Source organism: Stegodyphus dumicola, chromosome 11 (assembly GCF_044657685.1).
Source record: "Stegodyphus dumicola isolate Sdum_Otavi_A_Nest chromosome 11, ASM4465768v1".
Lineage (NCBI taxonomy): Eukaryota > Metazoa > Arthropoda > Arachnida > Araneae > Eresidae > Stegodyphus > Stegodyphus dumicola.
Window position 1 is genome coordinate 143,000,860 of NC_140778.1, and position 21,868 is coordinate 143,022,727.

Sequence of the window (21,868 nt, forward strand, 5' to 3'; positions counted from 1 at the left end):
TGAGATCTGGAAAACATTCATCTAACTGAGACATTTGCAAACACAGAATACCTGCAGAAAGAAAATATTCTTTTTCAAAATTTGCTGTCACAATACTTTAAACATCTCCTCAAAATGCGCACCAACGCTTTTTTTTTTTTTTTGCTGCCTTTTAAAACAGTAACTCATTTACAAGATTATACAAGCTTTCACAACCCCTATGATTAAAATATCAACATAACCAATTATTAGAAACCTACAATTTTAAGTAAAATTAAAAAAATGACTGTTGCCAATAGCATAAATCATCATATCTATTAAAAAGCCAAATTTTAATACTGCTGTATACTTCATTTTTTAGCTGTTTGAGAAGGATAATACTTGAATAAAATAGCTACAAACAGGAAACAAAAATTCTTAATATAAATCTAACTGCACATAAGAAGCACAAACTGCATCAATCATGAAATGAGAAATATTCCTTGTGACAAGTTATTTCTATACTGCATTGTAATTTTCACTTCAAGTGCCTAAATGTAACATAATACATTTACAAGCAGAATTTCTGTTAAGATTCTTTCTTATTTATTATATTATTCTTAATATTATAATACTTTTGTACATACTGACAACTAAGATTTATTTATTTAAACTTTGTTATTGATTTTAGTTATATTCAATAAATAATTTATGCCTGAAAATTATTTTGTGGTAATTGTAAATTAAGTTAAAAATGAATAACATTTTAAAGAAATTAAGACTGTATATCCCCACTTGGTGCTTGAAAAATAGAATTACTTTTGCTGGCAGCTGGACTTAAAGCATATTCTTATGCAAAAAATTTGGAGAAACTGAAGCAAGACAAACTTCAGTGAGCAATTTCAAAATATTTAAATTGTTCCAAATTACTTTTAAGAGCAAAGAAATAATTATATATTCCTAAAAGCAATGTGTAACTTGACTTTTAGCAACCGAGCTTTTATAAATATTTGATTAATTTTGGCCAGGCATTTGGTGCAAAATCAGTAGTATTTTCTTTCTAGAAGCAATCTGGCAGTATCTGTAACTCAGTACTTGGCTTGTTACATACCCTTTAGGCATAATTTGACTTATCTGTTGTCGCAGATAGGTCTAGGAGCAATTTCAAGCAATGGACTTATTAATTCAAAGATTTTTAAAAAAAATGAAAAATTGTTATAAAAGAATGCTAATAATTTCTGCAAACTGTCTCCACAACCGAATTAATTTAACAACACACAGAGAGATTAAACCCTTTTATTACAAAATTCTGCAATTAAACAACATATTTCACTGTAAAGATGTATACGACACTGAACAAATTTTCAAACAGCATAAAAAAGCATAATGTTAAATTTTGATTTCAAATGGTATCAACATTTATTCTTCAATGATGACAGCATCCTTGACTTACATGTCCACATCGTTGCACACACTGAGACTGCTTTTGGCCCTGTTAAAAGAGAGAGTAAATTATTTATTACCTACAAAATTTAATGAAAAAAGTAAAACACAATGTACAAATTTATGCAACTTAAAAATTAAAACAACTAACTGATGCAGTAATCATTAAAATCCTTAACAGGTTTCAGTAGAAAAAAACAACTTTTAACTCCACATTGCTTTAAAAAAAAAAAAAAAAAAAAAAAAGATTAAACAGTTCTTTATAAAAAAATTTGCTCTTCTTGCAGTACATCAGAAACTGAAAATCTGCTTTGATTACAGTTTGAAAACTTTGTAGATTTCTCTAAAATACCATTCTGTAAAGGCTTCATAATATTTCTGTATGGTTTTTCAAAGCAGTATTTCTATAGAATTGCGATGTGTGAAAACTTCGTACAATTTATGTAGAATGCATACATTGTTAAATTTATTATTGTAATTAATCACATAAAAAAGAATCTGAGAGCTTTCAGATTTTACATTATGCCCAAAGTTTTTTTTTTTTTTTTTTTAAACATTTAGTGTGGTTCCCTTTATTTATTAAATATCATGGTCTTCGCACTTAAACCATAAAATTCAATTCAAGAGCAATATCGTGAAATAATTTTAAAATGAGTATATCTTTGGAATTTCCAATACAGTCTCGCACGCTGGAGATAAAAATGCTTTTTTCCTTCCCGTAAAGTGTTGCCAATGTTCGCTTTGAAATCTTTGAGTTTGTTAATCAAAAATTCATTAGTGTTTCAAAATATGAAATTGATAATATAATTCCAAAGTTGGGCTTCCAAATTCCCAAATTCAGTGGAGGATTACATTATTCAAAATTTGATGGCTCTAGGTACCATTATTTTATCACAATGCGAGAAACATACATGCAGATTCTTCATTAATTTCTTTAAATATAACATAGGGCAATCATATTTGGTGGCAACAATTTGAAAAGTGAACCAACATTTCAAGTTTTCAATGCAAAATGCCAACACAAAATTAATAGCACTTCTGTGCTAATGTCCTTTGGGCTAAAAACCACCTAATATTAATTCCCCCCCCCACTGAATTGGAATTGTAACATTTCTATTCTTGATATACATTTTTTATGTAGACAACTAACTTGGCACACAAAGCACACCTTGCTCTTAACAAAGCTTCCTTCTTTAAGACACTGTGGTACTTAAGGTTTGATTTGGTTCATCTGATTATGGCAAAGCATACGAAGACCACCTGCCTAAGGGAAGGTATACCTTGGTGGAGGATTTTTTATGGGAAACTATACTCCCAGTTACACATGAAAGAAACCAAAAAAAACGACCCATACAGCCATGCCATTTTCCTGAAATTCAATCCAAATTCAATGGAGGATTATGTTTTAGCCACTGGATGGCTGCGGTTAGTAAGCAAAACAGCAGTCTAGCTAGGAAAGAAGCAGAGAATGAATGCAACATCTCCAAAATGAAAGTTTGGTGTAGAAATAATCTAGTCTTAGTTCAGATTTGTCCCCATTGGCTAATTTTAAATTTGACTCCCAAATCTGAGTTATTGTTGGCTGAATCACAGTCAGTATTTGTCATGAACGTTATACAAGAATCATATGACATGATTTTGAAATAAGGCAGCTTAGAGCAATTTATTAAATGCAGTTCCCATTTTTAGAATAGAAAGGGGAAATACAATCCAAATTAAAATGGAAAGCTAAGGAATTATAGTAAATGAAAATCAGAACTTTGATCGACATATTCTTATCTTAATGATCTACACAGGGGTAGTCTGAGCAAATGGGCAAAACTTTAGGGTGATAGAAGGCTACTATACGAGCAATATCACAGAATGTATGGCTGGACCTAAAATGGCGAGCTGCTAGGTTGCATTGTAAATAAATGATAAAAAAAAGAGTTAGTCTTCACGGCCAATGGCATTTTCTACCATGGACTGCTGAGAGGATTGCTGGCTATACGAACCATGAAATGGAACCTGGCATTTCCAAGGTGATGTATTGGTTGAGGTACCCCCCCCCGGTGGTCGACGTAGAGAATTCTGCGAAGCTACTGGCTAGGATCTGTACCTAGGCAGTCTCGGCCACGGGGGTATAAAATTTATGAACTTGGTGGTTCTGAAGGCTCTGGGAAAGGTCACTTATTGGCCGGCCTCGGAGTCTGGCACGTCCTAGCGCGGCGTGGTGCTAGTAACCCGTGGGGATTTCCCCCGGGGTCGCTGGGTAATGTCCCGCCACGACGGGCTCACCCGAGCGACTGGCAGGAGCAATTGACGACCGGTGCTGCCTGGTGACGTATCCAGGTGGTGTGCGGCTCTGCTAGAGGGTAATAGTGGAGGTTGAACCTCCACGACGTGCCCGAAGGCAGAGTCGACCTGTAGTGAGCTAGTTCTCGGAACGGGGAAGCCCAAAACCTGTATTGGTTGAGGTAGTGTCACAGGCTTAGCCACCAAGCTCACCGGGTCTCTTGTGTTCGGACGTTTTCCTATAGGGTCATATGAAAAGCCTAAGCTACGAATGCCCGATTGAAACCATTATGGATCTTGTTGCCATGATCACCGCTGTTGCTGGGAGAAATGCCTGATGTCTTTGCAAATGTGCGTCAATCTGAATTTCGCAAATGTGCGTAATCCCAATTCCGCAACTGTGAAGCATGGAATTACACATGACAGGATGTTTTTGGACCAACTTCTATGAGCATGTTCTGTTAATAAAACATTTTCTGAAGTATCTCCTTGTGTTCCAATCATACATCCTATGACGAATATTGCTCATATAGCCTTCTATCACACCCTAAAGTTTTGCCCACTTGTTCATATTCAGCCTTTATTTATACAAAAGCAAATTGTTGTTACAAACTGACATGGATTTGGGATGCAAATTGAAGGGTTTTTTCCCCCCAGTTTTCAAATTGGTTGTTTTTACAGGATTGCCACTCAAACAGGAGAATGAAATTCCCTGACTTTTCCAGGTTTTCCCAGGTGCATTAAGAAAATTCCAGTCTATCTGCATAATGCATGTTGGCTGTGCTAGGAGATACATTAATTATGGTATTACTTAAAAACAGAAAAATTTGCCAATTACATGCAACTTATATCCTCAATCCATTACTATTATAATTATAATAAGAGTTGTTTTCACCACTGAAGATTGAGATTAGAATCAGCTCAATCTGGAATAAAAGAAAGCCTTTTTTGCAGATATTTTGTAGTTAAAACGAAAGAAAGAAATCTATTTAACGATATTTTTTAAATAAATTCAGGTATTTTACATTTATTTCGCAGCATACATGAGCAAAAAATATGGGCATTAAAATTCGTGATGGTATGTCATCATACTATTTTAGCGAATATAGTTATATTACATGGTTAGACAAGATGACTGATTACTATTTTTTTTTTTATTTTATTGCAAAATGACAAATAAGGCCTTTATATAAAAAAGAAAAAAAAAAAAAATTGCAGTAAAATCCTAGTATACGATAAGGCCTTGGCACGATTTTGATAACTGTCGCCAAAACCAAAATGAACCCTTTACTGCTCATCATCATGTCATCAAATTTCGTGTGTACCGTACATGGAGGTTATTCTAATCAAAGAACATCTATGTAAAGAAGAAAAGGTTTCGTAGATGTAATGCTATCATGCCACTACAAAGCGGAGGGAACATTTGCCAAGTGATTTGGCGATGGAATCTAGCGGCCAGAATTTTCCTCTCTGTGATGTGACAAAACGTTTCTTCTTAACACGGATTTTCATAGTTTTTTTTTTTTTTTTTTTTGGGTTCAAAATAACTAATTCATTAATTTATTTACTTGTATGAAAAAATATTTTCTTTTCCTTTAAAGAAATTTTATACGATATTCATTTTATGAACTCCTGATAATGTGACCTTTGAACTCCGACACCGGCTTTGAACTTTGGCAACAGATATTTCGCGCATGCGCAGCTGTTTCGCTCTACGTTGGAACGGAGCCTCGCCTGTTGCAGAAAGGTTTTCCTTCTTTACAATACATATTGTTTGATTCTAACTGCCATATTACCGTATACTAGGATTAAACCCATTTTGTTTTATATAAGTATTTTCTTTAGTTCAACATGCAGTGCACATGCGATTCTCGAGGTTACTGGAAACTTGTTTTGCCTTTATAAAAGACAATCTAATTGGAGATGCGAAAATTGGCTCTATACCAGCTGCTCAAATGATGCTCCCGTGATACTCAATTCGCCAAGAAAGTGATCACTTCCAACATCGGCACAAAACTCGCTTATTTGAGGGAGATGGGTCGCTGTATAAAATTCCCAGACTTTTCCCTGAATTTGTTGGTCAGTTTTCGAATTCTGACCTTTTCCGATTTTCCAGGTAGCATGGCAGCCCTGCTTTTATTCTGTTATGCAATATGCAGCTACCATTAAAATTATATAGGATGTCCACAAATGTTTACAAAACATAACTCGTGATTGTGCAAAACTAGTGAAACAAGCGCTGAACCTAAAATGCATAAACTCTTAAAGTTTATAATCATATCAAAAACATTTAATAAACTTCAACATGTGTATTCCTGGTAGCATGCAAAATATTCAACAAGTACTCAATTTCATGCCATACATTCAACAATTCTGGTCTGTGAATAGCCTGTGTGATGTGCGGTTACATCAGGAACTGCTGTGTGAAACATGATGTCTTTAGCATACCCCCTAAGAAAAAAATCAGATGTGGATACCACATGACTTCCTTGTATGACTATTAAATAATAAACATTTTTTCTACACTTCATTTAAAACCTACTTTATTTAAAGTTCCAAGTCAAAGTGCACTTTTGGCACAGCCAACTGCAATAAAAAACAGAGGTGCACAATTAGATGTTATAGTAGGCCTTTACACAAAATTTCAACATTCTACAACTAATCATTTTCGAGTTATGTAAGATATGCATTTATAGACATCATGACGAAGCCAGTCAGAAGTCCCAAATATAAAATTTCAACATTTTACAGTGACATATGTACATGTCATAATTTTGAAGCACAGTCGTGATGGTTGAATGGCACGATGAATGGAAGGAGTTGCTACCAAACTAGATTTAGTCAATTGTCATCTTTATTTGCAAATTTCCAAGCACACTAGAATGAATCCTTGCACACAATATACTCTTTAATCATAGGAATAACGATAATTTCTTATATACAATTTATACAGGTTAATGGGGTGACATCATTTTAGCAGAGCACAGAAGATATGTTAGCTAGGGAAAGGAATGCAGTAGAAGAATAACGTAATTAACTACCAATGGTATTTATACCAAGTTTGATGCACAAGTCCAGCTAATCTATGATTGGTTAGTTTTAGTTGCCCCTTTTCAAGTAGCATTATATAATGTAGAAAAATCTTGAATTTGGGAGAACAGATGAATTTAGGGGAAGATTGCCAATTATTTTTTTTAAAGCAGCTATTGTATTTTGTTATATCTTACCCATCCTTCAAAACAAAGGTCGAGATGTGTGTTCTATTATTAGGTATGAAAACCTGATCTCAATGTCTACAGAAAAAAGTGAAATTGCAACAGTAAATGAAGATAAATTTCAGTGTGCCATATTTGGTGGCTTTAACCCTGAAATGGAGGAGCCAGCGTACAGAGTACGCCAATGCCATCTTTTGAGCTGTAATTTTTAGACAACCCCTTCCTGAGCTTCCTCCCTTCCTCTACCCTCCTAGAAACATTCCATGAGTGCAATGTATCTGGTATTTCTGGTCAGTCTGGTTTTCGCCTTCCTTCTGAAAGGTTATTATGAACATGTCACATAGGCAAACGCAGTACTCCACTCCTCCAAGTATGTACAGAAAGAATATTGTACCTCCTGAAGAATATTTGCGCATTTTAGAAAAAGTCTCAGTTGATGCAGACTCTTGACAATTTGGATAACGCATCTGATGTCGATGAATCGGAAGTCATCAAACATTCTGATCATGAAAGTGACTCAGAAATCGAGGGAAATGTTTTTAAACATCCTCCTTTTCCTTCCTCATATGATGTTTCCCCAACAAATGGCAATTTTAGTGATGTTGAAAATGACATGAGTGATTTAAAATATGAGGACTTTTTTTTTGTAAAAAACAATTTACAAAAAGAAGCAAGTTGGAGGAAAGTTTCTGAAAGAAGAAAAGGAAACTTATAAGTGGAATAAAGTTCCCCTCAAGAGCAAATTCGCCAGAACGGCTTGAAAAAATTTGATGAAAAAAATATTCTCAAGTGCCAAAACTTGTGACGATATAAATGATGAGCTTTCTGCTTTCCAGAAAATTGTAAATACAAATATGACTAATGTTATTGTACAATATACAAATATTTATTTTAAATGTAACAGGACTGCAGATTATCTCCAAAACATCTTAAAGAGAAGCATGTATGACACTAATACAGCAGAAATGTTGGCCTTTTTAGGAATTTTATTCTTATTAGGGTACAAAAAAATGTTAAAACTCAATTTGGAGGAAGCATGGGCAAAAGATAGTACTGGAATTAAAATTTTGCAAGGGGTCATGTTTCTCAAGTGATTCAGAAACCTGTGTGCTGCTTTAGATTCAACGATAAAGGCACAAGTTCTGTGCGAAGAAAAACTCATAAGCTTGCTGTACTAACAGAATTTTTTGAATCTTTCAATCAGAACTGTCAAAACAGATGACGAACTCACAATCGACGAGAAATTGGAACCCGTTCGCGGAAGATGCTCTTTTATTCAATTCATCCCCAACAAGCCCGCAAAGTATGGTCTGAAAATTTTTGCAGTTGACTCACAAACATTTTATACATTGAAGCTTGAAATTTATTGTAACAATCAACCCCTGGGACCTTACGAGGCTTCTAATTCAAGTATTGACATTGCCAAAAGGCTAATTGGGGCATACGAAGGTTCCAACCGTAACCTGATGACAGATAATTGATATACAAACTACCCGCTAGCTCAATATCTTCTTACCACTTGGGGCATGCTCGAAAAAATAATAAAAAAAAGGAAATTCCAAATGAATTTCAGCCATCAAAAACAAGAGAAGTCGACAGTTCAGTGTTTGGTTTTCAAAAGGATATGGCAATTGTTTCATATGCAATGAAAAAAAAAAAAAAAAGTGTGTAATACTGATCAGTACTTTACACGATGATGACAAAATTGACCAGGAAACGAATAATCATGGATTATAACAAATGTAAAGGCAGAGTTGATACCGTAGACCAACTTTGTAGTTATTTCACTGTCGTCTGAAAAACCAAGAGGTGGACAATGTCAATATTTTTTGCACTGCTAAACGTAGTGGGCATAAATTCGCAAGTGCTCTTGAACTTCGCCAAACCTGATGCAACCATCAAGTTAAGAAGATATTTTTTGAAAAAAATCTAGCTACATCTTTAAAACCACATCTTCAGAATCGTCTGAAAATACCATTTCTCCTGTTGCTATTATTAGAAGGCTGGTAACAACAGAAGTGGACAAGACGGCCAAAAGGGACGAGGAACCACCTGCAAAAATGATCAAAGGATGCTGCGCTGAGTGCGGTAGAATAGAAAATAATTACACTACCATAAAATGTTCTGAGTATATCTGCAAAAATCATCTGGGCAAGACAGTACAACTTTGCAAACCCTGTTGCAGTGAACAGGGACAATCTGAAGAGGATTAAAATAGCAAAAGGTTTCTAACTTTTTCATTTGTGAAAATTTATTACTTACCGAACTTTTCTTTACGGAATATTTATCATTTGTAAATCTGATTTATGATCTTATAATTTTCATACAGAAAATAATACAGAATACTATATACCTTTAAATTACATTTCCAGTGCATTCCACTTTTTGAATTAATTAAAAATTCGTAATTTCCATCTTCACTGCTTTTTTTCTGTTATTCTTTTTCTTATATCATTTTTACTATGACGAATCAACTTATTAATGCCATGTATAAGATTAAATAGTTTCAAACACGAAGCAGAGGCTTGAGAAACGACCTGGCGTACTTCATACGCCGCCCCTCCAGCTGAGGGTTAACAACCACTGTCTGGTATACTAGTTTCGCACAAAATGTCCTCTAAACTAAGTTTGAATCTCAATAAGAAAATGCAGTGTATATACTCGATCAACACATTACGAGCTCTTGAAACCTAAAAAAAAAAAAAAAGCTCAATTTGTAAACAAAGCAGTCTAAGAAAAGACGTCAGAGATGTTTAACAGGAAGCACATCATACTTCAGCATGATAATGCCAGACCACATGCTGCTTTGGTGACTCATCAGAAAATAGCACAGTTCCAAATCTCTTCACTTCCCAAATAGACAGAATTTTCCAGTATAAATTACATATTTAATAAAATGTAAATCATTAATTAGCATAAGTAGCTTAGATTTTACAAAAATTATCTTACCTCAAAGAAACCAGTGTAATAACCAGCCATATACCAAGCTGTCATTGCAGCAGACAAAGCAGAATTTCCAGATAGATCTGAACCTACGGGCATTGGCGGAATTTGTGGCACAGATGAGACAGCCTAAAAGATAAATATGAATTTCAAAACACATAGAAAAATATGGATCATATATTTAATATACAAATTATTGTGCAATGACAAAAAAGTACTTGGAATGAGACGTTTAAAGTATGCACATATAACACACTTATAATAAAGCTTTTACAGAAGTTATGACTTTCATAAATAATTTGCAACAAGTTAAATTTCATTTCTTCTTATTGCTTGGAAATAAATTCATTTTTAATGAATAAAGAATTTTTTTGTCAGTTTTTCAAAATCATGAATGCAAGAACAAATAATATGAATTTATATTAATTATAATTTTGCTTTCACATGGGAATTTCTGCTACAAAAATATCTAAAATACTGTTTACTCTTACACTAGATGGCCTTACTAGTAACACGATACAGCATATTGCAATCCAAAATAGCATTAGAAATATGATATAGGAGGGCAATCCCCCCCCAAAAAGGTCTCCTATTTTTGGGGAACGTAGAGAAACTTTTAATACGGTTGTTGGCAACACTGTTGTGAGTGGTGCCTTCTCCACTACCACATAAGCACGCAGGCGCTTCGCTCGGATGCTCAGTCTTGGCTTGGCAGCCATTCGAAATGGAGCTCCCGATAAACATTACCGCCAAGTGCGAAGTGAGCGCAGTTATTCGATTTTTGAAAGCAAAAGGCATTAAACCGGTTGAAATTCCCCGCCTATTGACGGAAGTGTATGGACAATCGTGCATGGATGTCAAAAACATTCGCAAGTGGTGTGGAGAGTTTACAGCCGGTCGTACTGAAATTCACGACGAAGAAAGGAGCGGGAGGCCGTCAATTGCCGATGAGACAATCACGAAAGTTGAAGAACTCATGGGTAAAGATCCGAGGATCACTCTGGATGATGAGGTGAAAGATGAGGTTCAGCGCTTCCTGAAGCTGGTATGACATGGGAACTGTAAAACTGCCACAGCGTCTACAAAAATGCATCGACCGAAATGGCGATTATGTTGAAAAATAAAGCATTCTTCAATCTTTAAAGTGATGTATCAATTATAGAAAATAAACGGTTCTTTGTATTTCTAAAAATATAGACCTTTTTTTTTGGGGATTGCCCTCGTAGTATTGTAGTTGACACAGATTTCAGAATATAGCTGATCTACAGCATACTGTTGGTTGGGCTAAATATTGATTAGATTATATTTAGTAGAAGTAATTTAATTTTATTAAAGTTATAAAAATTATGTTTTGGGCACCATTTAGATCAGCAGCTAGTTATCAGTAGTAAAGAGCATTTGAGGACAACCAAGCTACCAAAAAACAAAGAGTTTTTGAGTCATATAAGATGTTTAGGTAAAGCAAGGAATATCCCAAACATGCATAATGCCATGCTAGACCATCCACTTTGACTAATGAGCAACTACATACCCAATCTAAGATTTGATGTTTTAACTATTCTTGTTGAACAATCTGGGATACTACTTCAGCAGTTCGATATCAATGAACAAGTTTCTGTATCACTTGTATCCTGTCAAGATATTTTGAAAGATAATTTGGACTTACTTTCTCCCCTCTTTCTGCATGCCTTCATAGTGAAACGGTTGGCACACTCGGTGTGTATTCGCGAGGTCCAGGTTCGAGTCCAGGCAATGGCATTGCTCACTTTTCATGTACTCCTGCTTCAAAAATACCTAATGTCTCTATAGTGGCACCCAAACTAAAAAGGTGGTGGATTTGCATTAAATACTACTCTTTGAGGCCAGTTTTTGTTTGTCAAAAATGATTGATAAGAAAATATGTATGTATTGTAAATTGTGAGATCCAGGTTCCAGTCCCAGTGAGGGCATTGCTAATTTTTCATGTCTCTTACTTCAAAATATCCTAATGACTCTACAGTGGCACCCGAACTAAAAAAGTGGTGGATGATGATTCTTCATCACCAGGATCTGGCGATTGGATCCCTTAATCCCCACAGTCACCCTTTAAAAGAGGTATATAAGGTATTTTCTTCCTCCCTTCTGCATGCCTTTGTGGTGTAACTGTTAGCACACTCGACGCATATTCGAGAGGTCCAGGTTTGAGCCCGCTTGTTTTTCACACAGTTCTCAAGTCGTTCTAAAAAAATATTGATTTTTTTTTAAGATACTCCAAGAACATGTTTTCAAAAAGAGTCTTGCTTAAAATACATTATAGTAGATGATATGTGAAACTATGCTTCTGAAATAGAGCATTCAAAGGAATGGCACTTGAAAGATGAAGCAAGTCAAAAATCTCGACTATTTTCTTTGAATGTTGTGCTGCTGTCCATAATGAATTTCTACCAACGGGCCAAATTATTAATTATTTTTAGAGACCTTCAGCACTTGTGTAAAGCAATTCATAAAAAATTATTTGAATTATGGTTGATTATGACTGAATTTTAAATTACTCATGATCTTTACACTATGAAAATGCACCTTCTCAGAACACTCATACTTCACGAGTTTTCGTGAAAGATTCAACGAATATGGCTCAAAGAGCTCCATAGACACATTATATGACTGATGAGTTTTCTTATTTCTGTGTCCATTATTTGAGTCGACTGATGTAATAAAAGAAAATTCTATGTGTGTCCTGAAGGAATTTCAATAAAAGAACTTGCAAACATTTTTTCTGAACAAAAAAACAGTTGGCAGAAGTATATTTGAGACTAAGTGGATTGTTCTAAAGGGAATGCATGTTATATATTGACCAATAAATTAAAATCTTGCATAATATGAACTTCTCCAATATCTTTTGAATGCAACATCTCTAATACTAATAAATCACACAAAAACAGCTTGTAATCTGAAAACTTTACCCATAGACATTACAATCATATAACACATTGTATTACATCACATTGCAATCTCCCATAGACTTTACCATCATTTAACAAAACAAATGTTTTTAAACACATTTTACAAATAAAGATAATACCCAGTGCTGTCAACTCACAAAAGTGAATCTTTATGGTTGAATAAAATTAACCCCCCCCAAAATTTCAAATCTCTAGTATTTCTGTAATTTTTCAGCACAAAACAATACATGCATGAAAATGTGGAAACATTTAAACTTTTAAAAGTGAAATTCTTAACATGCTACAAAATTTCACCACAGCCACTTAAAGTTTTATTTTGGAAATGGACAGCATTATACATAAGAAATAGTCAGAAATTTTGCAATTTATATATTTTCAGGTATCAGAAATATACTTATTGTGCTTATAACAGAAAACAAAGCTTTATGAAAATGTCATTAAGTCAAGATAAAATAATTTTCCAAATGATTCACTTATTTATGCTGATGAGCAATGATCTTTTACAATATCAAAAATTAAAAAACCCTGTTGATTGGAAACAATATGGCTCTCATAAATGTAATCTTAATTTGTACCCTAATTTTACAGCTAGCTGAAAATAATACCTCTTTGAGATGTTTTGGAAAAAAAAAAAAAAAAAAAAGACTAACCATTGGCATCGGTGGAATCGGTGGCACAGCAGGAGTAGCCTAAAAAGAAAACACAGATTTATAAAAGTATATAAATTACATTTAAAGAGCTTTCCTAATATCTGTAATTAAAATATGTACAAAACTTTACCTAAATATTTTGCTATTCTTTCTTCAAGTCTCCAAGTTTTATCAATTTAAATTTGTTAATTTATTTATAATTTTTTATCTTTTTTATTAATTTAAATAATATACAATAAAAGAGAACAACACATACATTTTAAAAGCTTTAGTTTGATTTTGATGACTGTGCATTTTATATAAGACAAAAAGGTATTGCATATTATATAGTCTTAACATATTTATTTAACCTAATCTCGGGCACAGCACTGGTGTTCGAAAATGTCACGCCCGAGTATTTTTCGGGGTAATTTTTTTTTTTTTTTTTTTTTTTTTGAGTGCATCGTATTGTCATACCCGAATATATATCGGGAGATGTTTATTTTGGCTACATTTGGTTTTTCCAATAAAAAAATTTGATAATTTGTGTACCCAAATCATCAAAATAACTTGACAGTTAAAGGGTTAATATGGGATATACAATACTAAAACCATAATATAACTTTTAAGAATAATAAAAACTACTTTTGAAAAACTGATTAAGCAAATTTTATGATATTACGCCAACAACATGGAATTTTTATTTTACAATATGCAGCATAACTGTATCATTCATTTATATAGTTGATTAGTATTTTCATTAACTTTCCATTATGAACTACTCATTTTTAATGAACTCTTGCTCCAGTCCCAAAAGTTATGATCTCTCTAATGTCATTCCTAATTATGAACATTCAGTTTTATGAATTGAAAGTTTGTAACTAGGAAGTAGAAAGTTAATTGCTTTGCTGATTAACAATTGCAAATTAAAATTCTATTTGCATAGTGATGAACCTGAATAAAGGTGAATGCATCTTTATACTACTTGAAAACCTACACCTATAGCGATGATCCAGCATAAAGTGTCTTCTTTTTAGGAAGGTTACTTTTAACAAGTTAAGAACTGACCTTGAAAAAGATGCATGCACTTTATGCTAATTAAAACCTTACTTGCATAATGATGGCCTGGCAGCATAAAGTGGCGACACATTTTGAAAATTTTGGTTTTTGCAAGTTCAAAACTGATCTTCATAAAGGTGGGCCACCTCTTTGCCAACTAGGTAGTTTCCAATATAATTAAAAAATACATATTTTCCTTAACATCACATTGCTCAGGAATGTACTATGTGATTTTAAAGATAAATAAAACTATTATTAATAAATCTTCTAAGTACATCCACTTTACAATATTTCCCAGATGAAGACCTGAAAACAGACTAAGTCCAAGATCCAGACTCATTCAGAGCAATTTCGGATTTGGGATTTTTCCCGATATTAGATCATCAGTTTAAACCTAGTATGAAGACATGTAGAAAATTTTAATTAAAAAAAACATGGAAAAGTGGTTTATGAGAATAAAGAAGCATTTATGACTTTAAGGGAATCAGAATTTATTTAAAAAAGCAACTAAGTAATTATCAATATCTTCATTACATATTTCTTTGAATAACTATTGTTGATTATCACAAGATTGGGGATTAAAGCTACGTTGTTCCACTGAATTCCGTCTTGCATCTGTCACAGGCTGACGAAGTTAAGCAGTAATTATATTTGTTTAATTATTTATTATAATTATACCTATTTTCCACACATGCAGCTTATCCGAGTTCCAAAATAGTAAATTCCCATATATACTTAAGGCTTATCCAGGGTCGATGCATTTGCAGTCTTTTTTTAAAACACTACTTGCATAATGATGGCCTGGCAGCATAAAGTGCCGACAGTAGAGACATGTTTGCAGTCTGTAAATAGACATTTTGAAGTCTGGTGCAGTTTCTGCGAGTCCAAAATTCTACTGCCAAATGTCTCCCAAATTCTAAAAACTTTATATCGAGTGGCTTTCCTAAATTTTGAAGATTTTATCATCCTTAATTTTATCCAAATTTTGGGGCAGTCCTGAGCTTATTTGAATGACAAATCAGTTATTCCCAATTCAAATACTAAGTATAATCTTTTGAATTCTATTTTTTACATATGGAAAGAAAGTTAAATTTCTCCTCATTAACAAATTCAACATTTAGCAGCACAGTCAGCTGAAACCTGTAAATCATAGCCAAGCAGAATGTGATCATAAGAGTATTGAATTACTCTAAAAAATATTTTCTAGACATTAAGTTGCCATGGGCTGATAATCATGCAAAGACACAAGCAAAGACTAGTCTATATTTTAAGGTACCCCTTGCATTATTGCCAAGTTGTTGTTTCATTTATGGTAACCATTTTACATTGAATGTTATGGAAACCCTATTATGGCACGATAGGTTGTAATATGTGATTGCAGTGATTTTGACTGCTAGGAAAATATTTCTCAGGGCTTATTTATGCGTTGGATGTTGGTTAAGAAGTATGCTGCTTATTCTGTGCTTTACACCGTAATATGCCTGCTGGTAGTACGATTAACCTGGAGTTTTTGCATGCTTTGGAAGGAATGGGAAAGAAAACATTGATTGACAGGTGTGTAAATGAAGATTTAAATGGCTTCATTCACCTCTCAGTAAATTACGCAGTGAGATATAAGGATTTGGAACCAGAGCTCATATCAACACTATGGAAGGTGTGGCGTGTAATAAAAAGGGGTTTTCGAAACAAATGTCAACACCAGCCCAGTAGTACGGAGGATACTTCTGATTTTTACTTTTTATGTGGTGACAGCAGTATACAGATTTAGTTCAGATAATTTTACACAGTTTTTGGATGCTGTTAAGGAATTCTGCGTGCGAAACACCAATGACACGAAAATTTGTAAATAAGGTTCGTCGATATTTCCTTTTTGTACTGAGCAGATTAGATAACATGTATTTCCATTTTTATGTTAGTTCCTCATTTTATTTTGATTTAAAGTAGGATGCTATTTTACTTGGGAGGGTGTAACACGTAAACAAGAATGGTGCCAAAAAAATTGCCAATTTTTAGTAAGGGGTAAACTGAAATATATCTTTCCCACAAAAATAATAAGTAATAATCCGCCAAGTTGACTTTAGGGATATACAATATTTAGTAGGTTTAAAATCAACAATGTTTCAATTTAGGATGTTCCGGTTCAAGATGTATGCCAAACAAAATGGCAACTACACAGCCAAATTATTGATCATATAAATTTATGCTAATAAATGATTTTTCTTCAGTATGGAGGTATTTTATTTAGTACTGAAGTGAAATTAAGAATTAGGACTCTCCACGTTTTATAATAAAAAAATATCAAACATACATGGGTAAAGCACAAAAAAATTTTTTAAACAGTTTGCTGTAGTCCGTATTTTAGATCATTCCAAATACTGAACGTGCAGTATGGACTTCGTACTTAGTACTTATAGGAATTAATCTTCCTATACTTTCATTTTTTTCATAACAACCATAAAACTTTCCCAAATACATATACAGAAACTGGGAGACTGCACAAGGGTTGCCACTCAAACAGGAGAATGAAATTCCCCGACTTTTCCAGGTGTGTTTTAAGGAAATTCCAGTCTACCTGCGTAATGCACGTTGGCTGTGCTAAGAGGTAAATTAATCACAGTATTACTTGACAACACAAAAATTTGCCAATTACATATGACTTATATATGTCTATCTGATCTCTAAAGCATTACTATTATAATTATAATAAGAGTTGTTTTCTCCACTTAAGATTGTGATTAGAATCTGGATTAAATCTAATCCTAATCTGGAATAAAAAAAATGTCTTTTTTTGCGAACATTTTGCAGCTAAACGAAAGAAAGAAATCTAGTTAATGATATTTTTAAATAAATTCAGGTATTTTATATTTATTTTAGCAGCATACATAAGCAAAAAATATGTGCATTAAATTTCGTGATGGTATGTCATCATACTAATAGAATTAATTTCAGGATTATGCCAGAGAAAATTTCCTCAAATTTGTAAGTATTATTTACAAATAATAAATAAATTTAGAGGGAAGAAGCAACATTAAATGATATGAATAACATAAAGATAATTACTTAAACATTTAATATAAAATTCAATGATATTTTAACGAACATATTTATATTAAATGGTAAGGCTAGATGACTGATTACTATTTTTTTATTTTACTGCAAAATGACAAATAAGGCATTTATTAAAAAAAAAAAAAGGTTTAAAAGATTTTTGCGTTAAAATCCTATGGTAAGGCCTTGGCACGATTTTGAAAATTGTCGCAAACACCAAAATTTACTGCTTGTTATAATGTCGCCAAATTCCATGTGTACCATACCTTAAAAAGAAAGAAAAAAAAAAAAAGGTTTAAAAGATTTTGCCGTAAAATCTTAGTATACGTTGCCGCCTTGGCAAGATTTAAAAAATTGTCGCCAACACTAAAATTAGTCATTTACTACTCATTATAATGTCGCCAAATCTCGTGTGTGCCGTACATGGAGGTTATTCTAATCAAAGAATGTCTATGTAAAGAAGGAAAGGTTCTACAGATGTAATATTTTACGCCGCTAGAAAGCGAAGGAAAATTCGTTAAGTGATTTGGCATTGGAACCTGGCGGCCAGAATTTCCATCTCCGCAATGTGTACAGGAAATTGAGGAACACGTGGTAAGAAGACAGAACGTTCCTTCTTTGAATTTTCGCAATAATTTAAGCACGGGGTTTCATAGTTTTCCCCCCTCAAAATAACTAATCCATTAATTAATTTTGAGCGAAAAAATATTTTCTTTCCTCTTAAAATGTAAATAAATTTTAAACAATATTCATTTTATAAACTCTTGATAACGTGACCTTTTAACTTTGACATCGGCTTTGAGATTTGGCGACACATATTTTGCGCTTACGCAGCTGTTTCCCCTTACGTTGGAACAGAGCCACTCCTGTTGCAGAGTTTTCCTTCTTAAATACATATTCTTTGATTCTAACCTCCATGGTACCGTATACTAGAATTAAACCAATTTTGTTTTATACAAGAATAAGTATATTGTTTAGCACATGTGCATGCATTTCTTAAGGTTATGGCATTTCTTAAGGTTTACAAAAGCTGCTGGTAACTTACTTTACCTTTCTAAAAGCCAATTTAACTGCAGCTGTGGAAACTGGCTCTATGATAGCAGACCGAATGATGCTCACTCGATACACAGTTCGCCAAGAAAGTGATCGCTTCCAACGTCGGTGCAAAACTCACTTTTTTGGGGATATCGCTTTATGAAATTCCTAGACTTTTCCAGATTTTGACTAAAATATTTTAATTTCCTGAGTTTTCCCTGAATTTTTTGGTCAATTTTCGAATTCCCCGACTTTTTCCAGTTTTCCAGGTAGCATGGCAACCCTGCTGCATTAAAAGTTAGATTTTGTTATCTTTTGAAATTATTATTATTTTTTTAAATTTGACACTGCCCAAACATGAATAATTTAGTCATTTAAAACACTTCTGTAATTAGAAGCATATGACTAATATGGAGGACTTTAAAACCGGGTAAGGTTGTGTGGGTATGTACACATGTTTGGTACTGCCGACTGCAATAAAAATGAAGGTGCACAAGTAGATGTTATAGTATTCCCATATACAAAATTTCACACTCTACGGCTAATCATTTTTCAACTACGCATAGGCCACTAATGTTTCCATAAATGGGGATGCCACTGCAGATTGTAATAATGCCTAGATGGATCTGTATTGTATAGCATATGAATTGCAAGTTGCAGAATATAGCAGAAAACAAATACTTTGCATATTCTAAAACACAAAATGCTGTATTCACCATTTTGAAACTGGAATTCATATCCACTACAGAAAAGTTTGTATAAGAAAATTTAAAATTTAAGATTATTTTCTTTTGCTATGTAATTATCAAGAACATACAGAGCAGTGAAAAAACTTCTGCAATATATGACCCTTAGTGTCCTATCTGCACAACCAAATACAACAGAACTTTAGATATTGTTTATTTGAAGGTGTGAGCTAGAGATTGCGATGATTTAAAACAACACCTCTCATAATTACAATAACAGTGAAAAAATTTTTTAATTTTCATATGTGGCATTGGAACAATACACATATGATAAAAACTGCCAGCATAAAACACTTGCAAAGAAAAGCATTATAAAGGACCACAAAAGAAAGGAGAGGAAAAAAAAAACTTTGATTGGAATTGCAAGTTTTCAACATGTACACCGTTTCAAGATATAGTCATGTCCTACAACTTTGCAATTCCTTGGCCAGTGCAATCCTGATATCAATCCTATGGATTTCTGGTTCTGGGATTATCTGAAATCTAATATGTACACAAAAATCCAGGAGATTTGGATGAAGTGAAAGATGCCATGAAATTACACAGATTCCTTCTGCAATGTTACATTTGTCACTGCTGTCAACAATCTTCCACATGCAGTGCGTTATTATCTATGGAGATATGCACGTTGAAAACTTTTAAAACCAATAAAAGTTTTTCTTGCTCTCCTGTATTTTTACTGGTCCTTTACAATGCTCTTCGAAAATGTTTTAAGCTGGCAATTTTTGTCATACGTGTATTGTTCGAACATCATTTATGGTTTTCCAATGCACTGATCAATATGTTGACGAAGAAAGTGACTGCTGCCACTTGAAAATTGTTTCACTGTAACAGTAACCATGAACCATTATTTGAAATCATCACAATGTCGAGGGCATACCTTCACAAACAATATCTAAAATTTGATTTCAGTTGGTTGTGCAGATAGGCTGAGAGGGGTTCATATATTGGGGATGTTTTTTATGATACCTGTCATACCTTAAAAATTACACAACTTTAAAACCCAATAGAAAATTTTTACTTTTACGACTAACAATTAATTTCAAAAATTGAAAAGCTTTTTGCCTCAATTAAAATACGACCGTAACACATGAACCGATACTTTCCTCACAGCTACGTTTCATTTCAAATTCATACAATGCAAAGCATGTTTTTTGGCACTAAGAAACAATGATTTAAATAACAGAGAAAGACCCATGAAAGTGAAATAGCACCAGCTTCTTACTCTTGCAGAATGCTAATTTTTACATAGTGAAAACAATAACACCTATCTTCAAATGTCAAATATAATTGAAAAATTATGTACTTGATATTATTATAGCATTTTAATTATTAGTGTTACATATTATGCTACAAAATAAACCACTGAAAAATACGTTGTACACCTTGCATAAAAAGAGGGGACAGTTCTACATCTACTGGACCGATTGTCAAAATTTAAGTTGCATTTTCCATGTCTCGAAACTGTGACTTGAGATATATATTAGATTTATATATAGCATTGTTCTAACATAGGTATTTTGACACAAAATCGGATTTTTCTGAAATAACATGCATATTTTTCCCTATTTCGATTCTATAACTTAAATTATGCCTGAATGATAAATTTTGTAATTTATGGTGAGAATTTATGGGAGAAATTAAAAAGTTTACCTTGGTGCATTTCTTGGCTCCAAGAATCATTCACTTGGTGAAGTTCTTAATTTATAGCAACCTATTTTTCTTTCCTTTTCTTCACTGAACACGAGTGAAAGAAAGGTCATTGTTCATACCTTCAAATAATTTTTAACGAAGTGCATAAACCACACTTTGTGCCAATATGTTAATTAATTTACAAATGTGCCAATATGTTAATTCACATATATCTTAGGAAATTTTATATTAACCAGTTAACTGTGGGGCTCTCGTTTAAGAGTGCGCACCGTTTTGTGTCGCCAGAATCCAGCCATGACGAGTATATTCGTCAATCACAGAGTAAGTTGTGCTGGCAAGATATTTGATGAAAAAGATGAATTTATTCTATAAAATTGAAAATTTTATTACTAATATTTACTTAACATAATATAAGCATATATTACATACATGTTAAACTAAAAATGCAATAAATTAAATATTATATATATAAAAGTAATAATTTAAATTCCTGCTGTCGAGTGATATTCAGCGAAAAAACTGCTGTCAGTGAAAAAGGGTATCATACACAATGGGACTTTGCAAATCGAACATCAGTAAAGCGATTCCTTCCTGATCTTACATTTGTAACAATGTGAACACCTTGGCTTAGGGTTTTTTTTTTTTTTTTTTTTCCATGTTCCGGGTACATAATCCGAAACATGAATTCCTGCCTAATTGGCTTATATTAGGTCTAAATGGCCGAGTTTGTGTCGATTTATTTCTTTCAATTGGATACATTGCAAAAGTGTCTTGAATAAATTTGAGCAAAAAGTTCATACACAACAACATTCCATTATTTTTTTTTATATAATATGAATGCATTCAGACATATAATGTCTAAGAAATGGAGAAATATCTTTTTGTAGTACTTTTTGAGTCATTTTCTTACTGTGGAGCCCGCT

General features: G+C 33.3%; 1 protein-coding gene across 6 annotated transcripts in view; it reads right to left on the bottom strand.

The window, feature by feature from the left end:
- Positions 1-21,868, bottom strand: part of Smn (survival motor neuron) — a 129,008-nt gene that overhangs the window by 47,845 nt on the left and 59,295 nt on the right. For all 6 annotated transcript variants that reach the window (XM_085827272.1, XM_085827268.1, XM_085827269.1 and 3 more), the window contains 3 exons: positions 13,426-13,464; positions 9,840-9,962; positions 1,412-1,450 (listed from right to left, as the gene is read on the bottom strand). In XM_085827272.1, the coding sequence (XP_085683398.1) occupies positions 1,412-1,450; positions 9,840-9,962; positions 13,426-13,464 (201 nt within the window). The remainder of the gene's footprint in view (positions 1-1,411; positions 1,451-9,839; positions 9,963-13,425; positions 13,465-21,868) is intronic.